Below are 17,532 nucleotides of genomic sequence, written 5' to 3' on the forward strand. Positions count from 1 at the left end.
AAGAAAAGAAAAGAACAATATCAGATATGATATACATTGTAGGAAAACAAAATATTTTAACTTGTCACACCCAACACTATGTAAAATCAGTGCCACTTATTATCAAGAAATATTAATGATCGGGGCGCAGATAAGATCCTCATATTCCTGACTTGGAACAGGCATTTTCTGATGAACCTAGGTTTATAGCTAGTCAAACCTCTCACTTGTATCGCAGTTGCATCGAGTTTTATTATATTGAATACTGGCAACGATGAGTTAATAAAACCACCAGACATTGTAGGTCAACATGTCAATAATTAAATGCCATGTAGATTGCGCCTTTTCTCAACGTTGTTTTCTATTTTATTACTATAATGTTGTCGATTATTTAAAGACTGCTGTTTTTGTAAATATTTTTTCCGTACCTGTCTTTTTCGCTCAAATACCCTTTCTTAGTCAAAATGTTTGTGAATGACGTAATTCGTTCATCTTCTATACAGGTTGACAAAATCAATAGTGCATAAGTCATACAATTGATTTTTAAACCTCTGGATATAGAAATGTATGATAAAAGCGATTACAGATACTCGATCACGTGTTTAATTTGTGTTTTTATCAGTTTTTTTAAACAGTTGGTCATACCGATAACATAACATGATATAAATGACAGTTAGTAGATTAATGTAGTGTAGTGTTGCTTAAGTATCAGGAAGTTTTAATTTTCAGAAAATCGTACGACCGATATACGTATATTTAAAATTTAATACTTATTCACGTTTATGTTACATTTATATGTTTAATCATATGTGAAAGAGAAATACAGCATACAGTAAGTCAATTATATACATTAATTAAATAATCAATTTAAAACGATACAAAAAGTTGTATCTTTATAATCCTTATTTGTCAAAAGATACGGAGTTTTCTTAAAAGACACCTCTAAAGCCAGTTATTAAAATAAATAAATAACTATGAAAAAATAAGGATCTTGATAATGAGTAAACATTATTATGTAAATGCTAGTACATGTGATATATAATGGTTTTACAAGATATACCTAATCTTGTCTTTGTACATTTTAAGACCAGGCAGAAGCTAGCGAACAATAGCTAGCGAACAATAAGCCAGCGAACAATGATGCGATATATCGAGAAACCAAAAAAAAATTACTAAGACAGCAACGGTCGTTTTGGTCTTGTTGACATATTTGTAGATCTTATTTTGTTGAACATTATTGCTGTTTACAGTTTATCTCTATCTATAATAATATTCAAGATAATAACCAAAATCTGCAAAATTTCCTTAAAATTACTAATTCGGGGGCAGCAACCCAACAACAGGTTGTCCGATTTGTCTGAAAATTTCAGGGCAGATAGATCTTGACCTGATAATTAATTTTATCCCATGTCAGATTGCTCTAAATGCTTTGGTTTTTGAGTTATAAGCCAAAAACTGCATTTTACCCCTATGTTCTATTTTTAGCCATGGCAGCAATCTTGGTTAGTTGGCGGGGTCACGCCACAAATTTTTTTAACAATATACCCCAATGATGATTGTGGCCAAGTTTGGTTTAATTTGGTCCAGTAGTTTCACAGGAGAAGATTTTTGTAAAAGATTACAAAAGTTTACGAAAAATTGGTCAAAATTGACTATAAAGGGCAATAACTCCTTAAGGGGTCAACTGACCATTTTAGTCATATTAACTTATTTGTAGATCTTACTATGCTGAACATTATTGCTGATTACATTTTATCTCTTTCTATCTATAATAATATTCAAGATAATAACCAAAATCTGAAAAATTTCCTTCAAATTACTGATTTCGGGGCAGCAACCCAACAACCCGTTGTCCGATTCATTTGAAAGTTTCAGGGCAGATAGATTTTCACTTGATGAACGATTTTACTCCATGTAAGATTTGCTCTAAATGCATTGGTTTCAGAGATATAAGTCAAAATCTACATTTCACCCCTATGTTCTATTTTTAGCCATGGCAGCCATCTTGGTTGGTTGGCGAGGTCACGCCACACATTTCTAAAACTAGATACCCCAAAGATGATTGTGGCCAAGTTTGGATTGATTTGGCCCAGTAGTTTCAGAGGAGAAGATTTTTGTAATAGATTACTAAGATTAACGAAAAACGGTTAAAAATTGACTATAAAGGGCAATAACTCCTAAAGGGGTCAACTGACCATTTCGGTCTTGTTGACTTATTTGTAAATCTTACTTTTTTGAACATTATTGCTGTTCGCAGTTAATCTCTATCTGTAATAATATTCAGAATAATAACAAAAAAACAGCAAAATTTCCTTAAAATTACCAATTCAGGGGCAGAAACCCAACAACTGGTTGTCCGATTTATCTGAAAATTTCAGGGCAGAGAGATCTTGAACTGATAAACAATTCTACTTCATGTCAGATTTGCTCTAAATGCTTTGGTTTTTGAGTTATAAGCCAAATTAAAACTGCATTTTACACCTATGTTCTATTTTTAGCCATGGCAGCCATCTTGGTTGGTTGGCGGGGTCACGCCACACATTTTTTAAACTAGATACCCAAATGATGATTGTGGCCAAGTTTGGTTAAATTTGGCCCAGTAGTTCAGAGGAGAAGATTTTTGTAAAAGTTAACAACGACGACGGACGACGGACGACGACGGACGACGGACGCAAAGTGATGGGAAAAGCTCACTTGGCCCTTCGGGGCAGGTGAGCTAAAAACAGGGGGGTCAGCCTATTCTAGGGCTTCTGGAGAAAAATAATGAGGGGAGTCACGGGGTATGACTAGATAGGTCTTGTAGAAGAAAAACAGGCGCTTCTTTTTCAGCAAAGTATCGAAGGGCGCTATTTTCAAAAATCTGAAACTAGAGCTCCAAATTTGAAAAAAATGGTAAAAAACAGGGGGTCGGCCTATTCCAGGGCTTCTAGAGAAAAATAATGAGGGGTGTCACGGGGTATGACTATATAGGTCGTGTAGAGGAGAAACAGGCACTTCTTTTGCGCAAGGTATCGAAGGGCGCTATGTTCAAAAATCTGAATCTAGAGCTCAAAATTTAAAAAAAATGGTAAAAAACAGGGAGGTCGGCCTTATCCAGAGCTTGTAGAGAAAAATAATGAGGGGTGTCACGGGGTACGACTATATAGGTCTTGTAGAGGAGAAACAGATGCTTCTTTTGAGCAAGATATCAAAGGGCGCTATGTTCAAAATCTGAAACTAGGCTCAAAATTTGAAAAAAATGGTAAAAAACAGGGGGGTCGACCTATTCCATGGCTTCTAGAGAAAAATAATGAGGGGTGTCACGGAGTATGACTATAAAGGTCTTGTAGAGGAGAAACAGGTGCTTCTTTTGCGCAAGGTATCGAAGGGCGCTAGGTTCAAAAATTTGAAACTAGAGCCCAAAATTTGTTTCATACAGGGAAACATAAAGATTCAGCACCCACATTTTTTAACATGTAATTACATCCCCCTACTTAATACTTCATGCATTTAATATCAAGAAATAAATTGGGAAAGTGTATCTAATAAAACATGCAAGTTATACACTGTTTACACTAGGGACTATATTCTTAGACAACGAAAACCAAAGGACGATCGATAACTGTGTCCTTGGACCTATTGTCCTACGTCATAACTACAATCCCCTTCCCTTTTCATGAATGTGACCTACCGAATCAGATTATTTACCGGGTTTGTAATAATATGAGCAACACGACGGGTGCCTCATGTGAAGCATGTTTACCCTTCAGGAGCACCTGAGATCATCCCCAGTTTTTGGTGGGGTTCGTGTTGCTCAGTCTTTAGTTTTCTATGTTGTTTCTTGTGTACTATTATTTGTCTGTTTGTCCTTCTCATATTTAGCCATGCCCGTGCAGACTAGACCAAGTTGAGGGAATAGCCTCAATTAGTCTTCCCTTTTGCACAAACAGTTATTTTCTTGCTTCATTTACCCCATCTAATAAGTTTGTAGGATCTTACAGTAAAACCACGGTGATTTAGGCTGATCAAGGTATCAGGTCCGTTCGCGCCCAATACACTTTCGCACCCTACACGTTCGCACCTCGAACATTCGCAACCAAAGTCCGTTCGCACCCAAAAGATAATTGTTTTTACTCTGACAGCTTGAAAAAAAAACGTTGTCAGAATCTCACTTTATTTTGAAACAATGATATAAAATTATAGCAATACACTAACCAAAACGTGATTAAGAGTAATTCAACACAACAAAAAAAAAAACGTTTACAGAATCTCACTTTATTTAGAAACTGATTATTTTTTTTTAGTTTAATAAATCGAATTTAATATGCAATGTGTCGGGTTCTTTCGGGAATGATCCCAGGTAAACCCTCATCAGAGGTCGACCTTTATATATTTATTACGTATATCGTATTATAGATAGATGTGTGTCTGTTTTATAACAGTTTTTTTTTTCAAATTTACTACACGTGCATATAGGTCTACGTTGTAGCTAGTCTTTTTTCAGACTAAAGAAACTGACCATTGAAGTAGATAAGCACCTTTGGTTAATTATTCATATATATATAATGAGCAGACTTATTGTGTTTATTCACGTAATCTAATTTATCATAAATCTACACGAGATCTAATAGAGATAGTAGTTATCAGTGCTATACTGTGGAATTCACATTAGACTGTCGTGTATGTTTTAACACTCATTTGATAATATACAAATGTTTCCATGTTTAACAATTAAAGAGGTTTGTGTAGATACCATGTCGGGTCTATACATGAATAAAGCAGGAACCATTCGGTTTTCCCTTGTACGTGATCTCTTGAAATAAAACGGCATCACGTCTTTTTCAATCTGTTTCACAGTATAATGATTGTATACTAAATCCTCCCAAGGTGGGGTATTGTGAATCAATGTCTTCGGCTTAATTATTTAATTATCATGTTGCCAATATTCTTATTGCTTTTTTAACCACTATCTGGTTTGGATTTAGATAGTTTTTTTTATTGATTTTTTTGGCAATCGGACCTTTTCGAATTATATACCAAAATTTTGTTAATACCGTGTTAAGATATTCAAAAATATGTCAGTCATTTGTTTTCTAATCTTTGATTTCTTTGGAAGTTGCTATATGCATCTATGCTAACTTAGTCTAACTGTTTCGTTAGGGTGAAATGTGCAAGACATGTATACTTTAGATCGTATTTATATAAATTTCTCATTAGTACATGTTGCTATTGTTTTTAGGAATTATCGTACCTTCAGAAGGAATGAAAACAATGTACTATTTCAAATAGTTGTTCACTTTGTTCACCTTCTTCATTAAATTTATTAAATCCATCAATTCTCATTCTTTAGTGGAATTTAATATTATTTTTATAGCGTATTTCTCTGTTTTGTGTCTATAATTATGGTCAAATATAGCAATATCAGATATTTCTGAGAGGCAACTCTGCCCATTGAAACGCCAACGATCCGTTGCTAGTATAATAGCTTTCGTTGTTCATTGACAATCATATTTATTTTTTATTTGTTTCTATGTAACCTTAAACGGCTTGACATACTAATTATTATTGATATTAGCTGCTTGACGTCCTGTTGCCAATATTTCATGTATGATTAGGACTATGATATAGTCATGACAAGGTTGTTTGCTAGTATAATAGTATAACTTCCATGCATAGTTCATTGACAATCATATTTGTTTTAGTCAGTTTCAATGATACCTTCTATGGTTTGACATGATACAACGATAAATAATTAATTGTTGACTGCTTAACATCCTGTGGCAAATATTTCATGTATGTTTAGGACTATATAAGATATAGTATAATGACATAAGGTTGTTTGCAAGTATAATAGTATAACTTCCATAGTTCATTGACAATCATATTTGTTTTAGTCAGTTTCCATGCTACCTTGTAAGTTTTGACATGATACAGCGATGAATTCCTTTGATCAAAGTCTAGTCCATTATATAATTTTGAATCAGAACTTGACTTTTTTTAATAATATATATATATATATTGGAATATATTTGTACATAGTAAAACAATAGTAATATTAATTGACATATATTGTTATAGGAAAAGTATAATACAAATTATTATTTGTTAACAATCTGATAAAATTTATCTGTTCATGTGTACACCTGGATCTTGTATTACAAAATATTACAATACAAAATATTGTAGTCAATCTTATCGTGTATCGACCTTTTAACAAACGAATGTGCGGTAATAGATTAAGTAACAACAATAAAGCTAATAATAGTATCTATGAACCAGACTGTAATCTCTTCAAGCATGTTGACACAATGGACCATTAATATCATGACACTGAGTGTCATCACCTGTTGTGTCATTATTGCAGATAATTCTAACTGGAACAGGAACATCATATGCATCGTATGGTTGTTATAATATAAGTCAAACTATACATGCAGGTTTCTTGTCCCTTTCTCTTAAAAAAAACCCTGATATTTATGAATAACACATTTTGTTTTTAAATAGCGCAAAGCTCCAATTCTATTCATTTCGAATATACAACTAAACATCACAGATATGTTTACATTTTATAAACGAAATTTGTGCTTAATATTTTATCACATTTTCTTTCGTGTTCATTTTTAATTTCAAAATCAAGAATTGTTTTAAAATATGCTATGCAATTTTTTTTAAATAAACGTATAAGAAAACTTGAGTTATAAAGAATATGCCATAATAAACGAGAAGAAATATTTTGTGTCAAAAAAATATTTTTCTGCAACATTTAAAAAATATCTTGATGCAAATCGAAGTCTGACTAATGTGTAGGGATAAAAAAAAAAAAAAAGGCTTGAAAATACTTGTTTAAACTGATCAAGCGGAAATTGAAGTATCGACATGGATTTGGTTGTGTCACTCTTATGTTTGATATTTCATTTTGACCAAAAAAACTATGCTGCTTATAAAGTTAGAATCTTCTTTTTAATGATCTTGACTTTACTATGAGACCTGCATCAAATAATATACGGATACAGTATGCAATCACTTTTTGTTGCGATTTTGTTTCATCTATCTCATTTAACATTTCTGTGAAAATATTTGTTGGAGCGAGAATTTTTTTCTAAATATAAACCTGATAAATATATAAAGCTCTGACATACTTTGTCATTTCTTTAATATATATATTTGTTGATTTGTATATATTTTTATTTTATATACAATGAAATGATATAGATATTATATATTATTCAGCACTGAATTGAGTACAACATTTTCTTTTTTTTAGGATAACAAATATAACCTACAATGGCAACTAAACGCACATTAGACACAAAGAGCACAGAAGAACAAACCACCGGTGAATCAAAAACCAAAAAGGTGAAAATTTCTTTAGACAGCTCAACAGGGTCATTGACAAAAGAAAACGTCGATAAAAGCGACCAATCTTCCAAGAAAGTAGCTAAACAGAACGAAATACCTTGTAAGAACAAAGAAGAAAAAGATGACAGAATGGATGACCATACTATGACTGCCATTACCATCAAAATTGGTATGAACGAAACCAGCACTTACAAATATGTTGACACGAAGGATAAGTTTATTGAAGTCATTAAAGAGCTCCAGGAAATGATAAAAAATAAGCAAATGATAGCTGTTGATTGCGAAGGGGTAGACTTGTCAAGATTTGGATCAGTAACACTGATTAACATTGGCACTCGGGATCTGGTCTATCTAATCGATATTTTGAAAATAGGGAATAGTGTATTTGATGATGGTCTCCGTACTATACTCGAGGACAGTGGGATAGAAAAACTGATGTTCGACTGCCGAGAAGATGCCGATGCTTTATTACATCTTCACAAAGTTAAACTCGATGGAGTACTGGACGTTCAAATACTAGAAGTAAGCAATCGAGTACATGTTTACAGAAATGGATATACTAAGATCAGAAGCCTTAAACATTGCCTAGAGGAATACGTAAATGACAATACATTATTGAATATCAAGTTACAAGGACGGTCAAGTATGAATATGTCGAGTAATATTTGGGAGAAAAGGCCACTGGACGAAAACATGTTGAAATATGCTAGTGTTGATATTCTTGGTCTCTTCAAACTCTATAATGCACTTCGTACTAGAATGAGTCATAGTGTCTGGAAAGCAGCCTCAAGTCGATATTGTGACACAACTCGCTCAAGAAACAGAATGTACCGTGATGGCAGTGGAATCTTACCAAAAGGCGTAATAATATAATGACATGTACTTAGGTCATTATTCATCATTGTGATTATTTTACCAAATATCACTATTAACTATTGCGATACTAATCCTTGATGTCAAGTTCAAGAATCATGATGCAAATGCTACATAAGACATACGCCAACAAAACTAATACTGTAACAACTATATTCACCTTCTCACTTTGATTGTTAAAATTCACCATTTACTTTAAGCTTGATCTAATTTCATTGAATAGTTGATATAGAAACTATCAAATCGCGTATGAACATTAATTGTATGAGCTTTTCCAGTTCAAAAATAGGTGGAGCGTACTAATGGGCCAACCAAAATTTATAAGTCAAAGGTTTATTAAGAAGCATCTGTTAAGGCTAACTTATTCGGTTTCTTTCTATGATTGAGTTGAAATGTATCATTTAAAGAATATGTTGTCATTTTGAAGTCAAATGTTGAAAAGTAAATTCACTGTTGAAAACATGCCACCAATATCTCACAATAATGTGCATGAGATTGCGTTAATTGCAGAATTGACTCTAGTATCAACGATATTTGTAATCTTATCACATATATATTACATGTATTTTTCAAAGTTGTACAAAATCGAACATGTAAAATGTTGTTTGTTTATAGTTTACACGTGTTTGGTTAATTATAGTAAGGTCGGTTCGATTGGGATATTGAGTTCATGCACGAGTGAACTCAGGTGGTTTAAAGTCTTTCGAGTCATTGCAGTCAAAGTGTACATTGCATTTTATTAGTTTCTCTCCAACTTGCACCTTTCGTAATATGGCAAGTTCTGAACTGGAAGAATGTCACCTCTATGACGTTATGATACTGACATAACAGACAGAGAGAGACATGTTAACCAAAGTTGCAGACATAACCTTTGAACAAATTCTTAAGCGGAACAAGTTTATTACGATTGTTGAAAAGTCACTGGTCAGCAGGATGGGATACAGTCAAACTTAAGAATACCTGTCAGACGAGCTAATCCAGAGAAAGGATTTGTAAAGGGGATCATTTTTGACCTACATGTAGTTAAACACACGTTTGGGAATAAATAATTCAGTGCTTCTTTCATGGTATCCAGTTGAGTACACATAAGATTTTTAATGAGTACTAACTAGTAAAAAAGTTAAAAAAGAATAGATGGATATCTGACATGTGCAGCAGATAAAATATATAGTTAACATGAGCTTTACCTAAAATGTAATACAGTACCCAAGAGTTTTAATTTGATTATGGTTGTCTAATTTACCACTGGGAATGATACTAGTAGATTTCTTTTAGGTTTAGTACTTTTTGAGTAACTATTTTTCTTAATCGCTGGGCTGATTGATTGTTAAATCTACTGATAATTATATTAAGGCACTGGGGTATTAATCGTTTAATCAACTGAACCCATTTTTATTGAAGCCGCTGGACTAGTTGTTAGTGAAGCCAGTCACTGGGCACGTCGTAATATAATCAACTTGGCTGACAGTTATTTAAACCGCTGGACATGTTGTTCTTGAGACGCCACTGGGCGTGTTTTTATTGACACCTCTTGGCGTGTTATTGACGCCACTGAGCGTGTTGTTATTGACGCCACTGGGCTTGTTGTTAATGACGCCACTGGGCGTGTTATTATTGACGCCTCTTGGCGTGTTACTTGACACCACTGGGCGTGTTGTTATTGACGCCCCTGGGCAAGTTATTATTAAAGCCACTGGGTGTGTTGTTATTGACACCACTGGGCGAGTTGTTATTGACGCCACTGGGCGTGTTGTTTTTGACGCCACGGGGTGTGATGTTATTGACGCCACTGGACAGGTTGTTATTGACACCACATGGCAGGTAATTATTGATGCAACTGGGCGTGTGGTTATTAAAGCCACTGGGCAGGTTGACATTGAAGCCACTGGTCAGGTTGACATTGAAGCCACTGGGCAAGATGCTGTTAAAGCCACTGGGCATGTTGTTATTGACGCCTCTTGGCGTGTTATTGACGCCACTGGGCGTGTTGTTATTGACGCCACTGGTCGTGTATTTATTGACGCCTCTTGGCGTGTTATTGGCGCCACTAGGCGTGTTTTTATTGACACCTCTTGGTGTGTTATTGACGCCACTGGGCGTATTGTTTTTGACGCCACCGGGCGTGTTTTTATTGACGCCACTGGGCGTGTTGTTATTGACGCCACTGGGCAGGTTGTTATTGACGTCAATGGGCGTGTTGTTATTATAACCACTGGGCAGATTGACATCCAAGCCACTTGGCAAGATGCTGTTGAAGCCACTGGGCATGTTGTAATTCAATTCATGGGCTAGAAGTTATCTAAGCCATTAGACAGGTTGTTATTAATGCACGTTGTATGTTGTTATAGACGCCACTGGGCAAATTGGTATTGAAGCCACTGGGCAGGTTGTTTGTTAAACCACTTGGCAAGTTGTTGTTGAAGACACTTGGCTGGTTATTGTTGAACCCACTGGACTGGTTGTTATTGATGCCGATGGACAGGTTGTTGTTGACGCAGCTGGGCGTGTTGTTATTGAAGACAATTAGACAAGTTGTTATAAAAACCACAAGCCTGATTTTTAATTAAGCCACTGGGCATGTTGTTATTGACTCCACTGGGCATGTTTTTATTGACACAACTGGCAAAATTATTGTTAAAGCCGAGGGAAATGATGCGGTTGAAGTCACAGGGCATGTCGTAATTAGAGCCATGTGCTAATATTATTTAAACCACTCGGCAATTATTATTGACGCCACTGGGTAGGTTGTTATAGACGCCACTGGGCGGATTTGTATTGAAGCCGCTGGAAAGGTTGTTTGTAAAGCCAGTGGGCAGTCTATTGGTGAAGACACCTGGCTTGTTCTTATTGACACCCATGGACAGGTCGTTGTGAAGCCATCGGGCGTGTTGTTATTGAAGAAACTGGGCAATTTGTAATTAAAGCCAATGGACTGATAGTTAATTAAGCCACTGGACATGTTATTATGACGCAACCGGACATATTATTAGTAATACATATGTGCATGATATTACTGAAGCCACTGGGCATTTAGTTATAAAAGATATAAGTTGGTAGTTATATTAAGCCACTGGGCAGGTTGGTAATGATGCCACTGGGCAGGTTGTTTGTAAAGCCAATGGGCCGGTAGTTTTTGAAGACACTGAGCAGTTTCTTATTGACATCAGGGGGCAGCAAGTTGTTAAAGACACTTGACTGGTTGTTTTTGAAGCCACTCAGCGTTCAGTAATTGAAGCTACTAGGCTGATAGTTACAGTTATTTAAGCCACTCGGCATGTTGTTATTGACGCCATTGGCCAGGTTGTTATTGAAAATACTGGACTTGTAGTTGTTGAAGACTCTTGGGCAGTTGTTGTTGAAGACACTTGGCTTGGTGTTGAGGACATTGGGTTGGTAGATGTTGAAGACACTGGGCCTGGTGTTGAGGACATTGGGTTGATAGATGTTGAAGACACTTGCAGTGAGTTGGCTGGTTGTTGTTGAAGCCACTGGGCAGGTTGTTATTACAAACACTTGGCTGGTAGTTATTCAAGACACTGGGCATGTTGATGTTGAAAACACTGGGTAGGTTGTTATTACAAACACTTGGTTGGTAGTTATTCAAGACACTGGGCATGTTGATGTTGAAATTACAAGGTAGGTTGTTGTTGAAGACACTTGGCAGGTTTGTTGTTGAAACTTGGCTGGTTGTTTTTGAAGACACTGGATCAGTTTTTGTATACGCCACTGGAGATGTTGTTAAAGACACTGAGGTGGTTGTCGTTGAACACACTGGGCAAGTTTTAATTAAAGGCACTTGACTGGTTGTTGTTGAAGACGCTGGGTATGTTGTTATTGAAGACACTGGGCTGGTTGTTGTTTAAAAAACACTGGACAGGTTGTTATTACAGACACTGAGTTGGTTGTTGTTGCAGACACTGGGCAGGTGGCTGTTGATGAAGCAACTAGGCTATTTATAATTTAGGTAACTGAGCATATTAAATATTTAAGTCACTAGGGCGAATGTTTAGACCATTCTGATTGTTTTTGACGCTATTAGGCTGATATTAAACATGTATATTGGTATATTATTTAACAAAATAAATGTCTTTAAATACTTTATATTAAAGATGCTGACACACACCTTGATTAATATCTAGTTAGAATAACATTCACCAAGTAGTCAAATGTTCATAAGTTTCGAAATGATTGGTCTCTCGTATACAAGAGCCAGTGCTAACACCTGTACTTCTGATAAGATTTTTCTGATTAAAATCGGACAGAGGAAAGGATGATTACGTTAGATAAGACTTTCCAGCACAGTTATCTGTTCATCGAAATTAAGAAATTAAAATAAATATTCAATGCTATATTCCCTCGCTTTGTGTTTCGATAGCACTTGCCTCTGCAAGTGGCGTCTCCCATGTAAGAGTTTGTGGTTGTTTGATAAATACTTTATGTTCGTTTGAGTTTACGAATTAGAATTTAAATGTATTTATCAAAGTTGTACAAAATCGAACATGTAAATTGTTGTTTGTTTATAGTTTACACGTGTTTGGTTAATTATAGTAAGGTCGGTTCGATTGGGATATTAAGTTCATGCACGAGTGAACTCATGTGGTTTAAAGTCATTCGAGTCATTGCAGTCAAAGTGTACAGTAGCATTTTGCAAAATAAATAATATTATTAATCATATTATTTATTTTCAGATTTGTTGTCAACAAGTATGGGGAAACCAGCCCAAGCTTCTTAATAGCTATATATTTATATGAACTTTCAACAATATTATACTCATATTTAGAATAAAATGTGCGCTTGTCTCTGCAAGTGGCGTCTCCCATGTAAGAGTTTGTGGTTATTTGATAAATACTTTATGTTCGTTTGAGTTAACGAATTATAATTTAATGATTAAAACACCCCTAACATAAGATAAAAATATTTCAAATTAGTCTCTACCTGAAGGTTTTGAATCGATAAAAGTTGTATGTTGTGTCGTTCATATTTAAGTATTTTCCTTTTGGTTTTGTCGCAATAATAAAATTTAATTCTTTCGCAATTTTCATTTCAGACATATTTGTTTTAATGGTATTATTGACTTATCTTTTCAATGTTAAAAGTTCTGGAAGATTTCAAAAATGTTAACATTGTATTTTTTACGAAAATTGTCAGATGTATACTACGGACAGTCATATCTTACCATGCACGTTTGAAGTATCATCTTTAATATTTTTTAATAATTGACTCATTATTTTTTTTTACACTATGATTATATAACGTGATTGATGTCCATTTAAGTTTTGTTTTGTCAGTCGTTACATTTAAATAAGTATACTATGTTCTCTTTAATCATGTTAATACAACTTTACTCTTTTAGTTTTACCTGATCATGCTGAAATTGACCTCATTTTACTTTTGTAATTACGATTCACAAACAGTCTGGCAATGGTGTTTTCGAACTTATTTATTATACAATTTCTATGTATGTAATTTAAAAATAACTGCCAGTGACTTTTCAGTTAACGGGTTTCAAGATTACACAAACATATCGACAAAATCTAGAATGCAGATTACGGCTTTGTAAATGTGTTGTTTAAGCTTATAAATTCATTTACTATATTTTTAAAAGTTCAAGATACATTTTCAATTAGTTATTGGAATCTGCGGTTTGCTACTCGTTTGCATTTAATTTTTTCTTCTACAAATGAGTTTGTTGTTAAATATAAATTATGCCGAATGCTTAAAAATGATAATAATGATTAATAAAATATAACAAGTAAGTATCACATATCACTTTTATCTTCTCTCAATGTAATCATGCAGATTTGATCGACCGCATGCAATACATATAATATTATAAACAGTTAAGTATCTATAATGTTGACATAAGGCAGTATTCACAGAAGAAATGCTTCCTTTAATTTTGCATGTTATGCGTCGAGTTAATATATAGTCGAGCGGTTGTAATTCTCTATCCGCCACAGTAGTTCTGTCAAAAGAAAGATATGTTATACTCTTAATCATTCGTCGTAAAATCTTGAAGTCCTCTTATTTATGAGTTAATACCGATAAGCACACTATTAACATGATTAAAAATTGTTCTGTTAAAAGAAAGATAACTCATATGCTTTTTTATTCGTCGCCAGATCTTGAAGCCTTCTTAATTATGAGTTATAGAATACTATTGGAAACAATGTTCAAAAATCGTTTAAGTTCGGACACAAGGTACTTGTACCATAATGTATATCCGGTTCCTTACTTTTAAATTGAACATAAATATTGCAGAGATTGGTATATACAATTCGTTTGTAAGCAAAAATCTGAACAGTGAAGTAAAAAATAACCGAACGAAATCAAAAAGGCAATATCCGCCTTTTTACCAAATTAGTAGTAAAATTATAAAAATACCGAACTCCAAGGGAAATTCAAATCGGAAAGTCCCTTAACAAATGGCAAAATCAAAAGCTCCAACACATCAAACGAATGGAAAACAACTGCCATATTCCTGACTTAATGCAGGTATTTCCTAATGTAGAAATTGTGGATGAAACCTGATTTAATAGCTAGCTAAACCTCTCACTTGTATGACAGTCGCATAAAATTCCATTACATTGACAACAACGTGTGAACAAAACAATGTAGCTCTCTTATTCTGATCAATTGTAATTAACACTATTATTAGAATCGTTCCATTCGCGATGACGCTCAATATTAATAGAGTGATTTCCCCCAAAAAACAGAAACAATTTATACAAGGATTTAGCTGAGATAAAATACTGTAAACTAATTGACCGGCAATTACATTTTTTTGAAAACACATAGAAGATGCAATCAGAAAGAGAAAGTTTTAAAAAGAATATATTGGTGAAAGATTGTAGTCTTTTCCTCGATATTAATACTCAAAGAAATATCGATATTGATGAAATCGATCCATTTTCAATACAAAAAAACAATTACTAGTTCAGTTGAAAATATGTAACAGCCATTTGTTTAACCTCACTTTCAAAACGAAGCTGGAATGTCCTGTATTATTTTCTTGATTTGTACTTTTCACATACAACAGGTCAGGAGGCTCTTGTTTATACTACAAAATGACACTTGAAACTTTTATGAATTGATGTGCGTCAGTCATGGGGTAATTGAAAAAGTAATTGTGTAATTTTACAATGTAGTTGCTTATAATTAATGGCAATTTTTCAAGTAAAAAGTAAGATAACAAAAATAACAAACTCCAACGAAAATTCAAACCGGAAAGTCCCTTTTAAAAAGCGAAATCAAAAGCTAAAGCAAATGAAACGAATGCAAAATAACTGTTATACTTCTGAATTGGTACAAGCGTTTCCTTATGTAGAAAATGGTGGATTAAACCTGGTTTTATAGCTAGCTAGACCTCTCACTTGTTTGATGTACAGTCTTACCTGTATTAAGCTGTCACTCATGGAATATATCAAAAGTGAACGCTCAAGAAAGTTGATGTTTTAAAAGAGGTTCTGGAAAAAAATCCGATTTGAAAATCGACAGTTGCAGGGACCGCGGCAAATTGGTTTATTGGATTCAATAGGCAGATTTTTTATTCCTTATTGCAGCTAAATGAAATTAAATAAAACATGAAAAATGTGTTTGATGCATTATTAATTATTCCCACTTATAATGCTTGACGTTTCTTTGAAAATGATAGTTCAAACAGTCATTTCTTTTTTTTTTTTTACTGAATGCTGCAAACTTTAATACAAGATATAATTATTTTTATTAACTATCATTTATATAAGTACATTCCATTTGATAGTTTTTATCATATGTTCAAAATTCTTATATGTAGAGAGAACACGACTTTTTATCATCCAATGTTAAGCATTCTTATTAAAAGGGGAGGTAATTCAGTGATTTCTTGTTTTAGAATCTACTGATAATTTGTATATTTGCTATTGCAAGGTACTTCATTCGACAACCCCACTTTTATTTTTATATTCCAGCAATATTTAATAAAAGCTAACTTTTGATACGTGAATTGTAAATTCTATCGTTTGGGTTTTCTTTCGTTTTAAACACAATTTTGTTACTGTGTATGTTTTTTGTATAAAGAAATGTGCATCGTAAAAGTACAATACATATTCGTTTTTAGCTCACCTGGCCAAAAGGACTAAGTGAGCTTTTTTCATCACTTGGCGTCCGGCGTCCGGCGTTGTCGTCCGTCGTCGCTAACGTTTACACAAATCTTCTCCTCTGAAACTACTGGGCCAAATGTAACCAAATTTGGCTACAATCATCATTGTGATATATAGTTAAAAATTTGTGTCCGGTTACCCGGACAACCAACCAGGATGGCCACCATGGCTAAAAATAGATCATAGGGGTAAAATGTAGATTTTGGCTTATATCTCTGAAACCAAAATATTTAGAGCAAATCTGACATTTGGTAAAATTGTTAATCAGGTTAAGATCTATCTGCCCTGAAATTTTCAGATGATTCTGGCAACCCATTGTTGGGTTGCTGCCCCTGAATTGGTCATTTCAAGGAAATTTTGCCTTTTTTTTGGTTATTATCTTGAATATTATTATAGATAGAGATAGACTGTAAATAGCAATAATGTGCAGCAAAGTAAGATCGACAAATAAGTGAAATGACCAATTAAAAATGGTCAGTTGACCCCTTAAGGAGTTATTGCCCTTTATAGTCAATTTTTAACAATTTTTCATACATTTTTGTAATCTTTTACACAAATCTGCTACTCTGAAACTCCTTAGACAAATTTTACCAAACTTGTCCACAATCATCATTAGAGTATCAAGTTTTAAAAATGTGTGGGATGACCCTGCCTGCGAACCAAGATGGCCGACTTGGCTAAGCATAGTACATAGGGTTAAATGCAGTTTTTGGCTCGTATTTCTAAAACCAAAGATTTAGAACAAATCTGACATGGTAAAATTGTTCATAAGGTCAAGATATATCTGCCCCGAAATTTTCAGACCATTCAGGCAACCCGTTGTTGGGTTGCTGCCCCTGAATTGGTAATTTTAAGAAACTTTTGGTTATTATCTAGAATATTATTATAGATAGAGATAAACTGTAAACTGCAATAATGTACAGCAAAATAAGACCTACAAATAAGTCAACATGATCAAAATGGTCAATTGACCCCTTAAGGAGTTATTGAGAAATAGCCAATTTTGAATAATGAAATGGATATTTTGAATAATGGAATGGACTGCTAGGACACTTCAGCCCCTAATTACAGATATACATTATACCTCAATCGAAAGTGTATCAAGAGAGGAACAAAAGGTATATAGTCAATATGCTCAGCAACGGATATTGCAGGAGTAACGAATGACTTAAATATCGAAATACGCGTGAACATTGAGATT

At 34.1% G+C, this 17,532-nt stretch overlaps 1 protein-coding gene across 1 annotated transcript; it reads left to right on the forward strand.

Annotated features, from left to right (window-relative positions):
- The first annotated feature begins 567 nt into the window (after positions 1-567).
- On the forward strand, positions 568-8,789 carry LOC139527955 (piRNA biogenesis protein EXD1-like). The gene is made up of 2 exons (XM_071323696.1): positions 568-811; positions 7,223-8,789. The coding sequence occupies exon 2, from the start codon at positions 7,243-7,245 to the stop codon at positions 8,188-8,190; it is 948 nt and encodes a 315-aa protein (XP_071179797.1). The 5' UTR covers positions 568-811; positions 7,223-7,242; the 3' UTR covers positions 8,191-8,789.
- The last annotated feature ends 8,743 nt before the right edge of the window (positions 8,790-17,532 follow it).

Source organism: Mytilus edulis, chromosome 6 (genome assembly GCF_963676685.1).
Source record: "Mytilus edulis chromosome 6, xbMytEdul2.2, whole genome shotgun sequence".
In the NCBI taxonomy this organism is placed as follows: Eukaryota; Metazoa; Mollusca; class Bivalvia; order Mytilida; family Mytilidae; genus Mytilus; species Mytilus edulis.

Coding starts and splice junctions, on each gene's coding strand:
- LOC139527955 (XM_071323696.1), top strand. CDS start 7,243: ATGGCAACTAAACGCACATTAGACACAAAGAGCACAGAAGAACAAACC.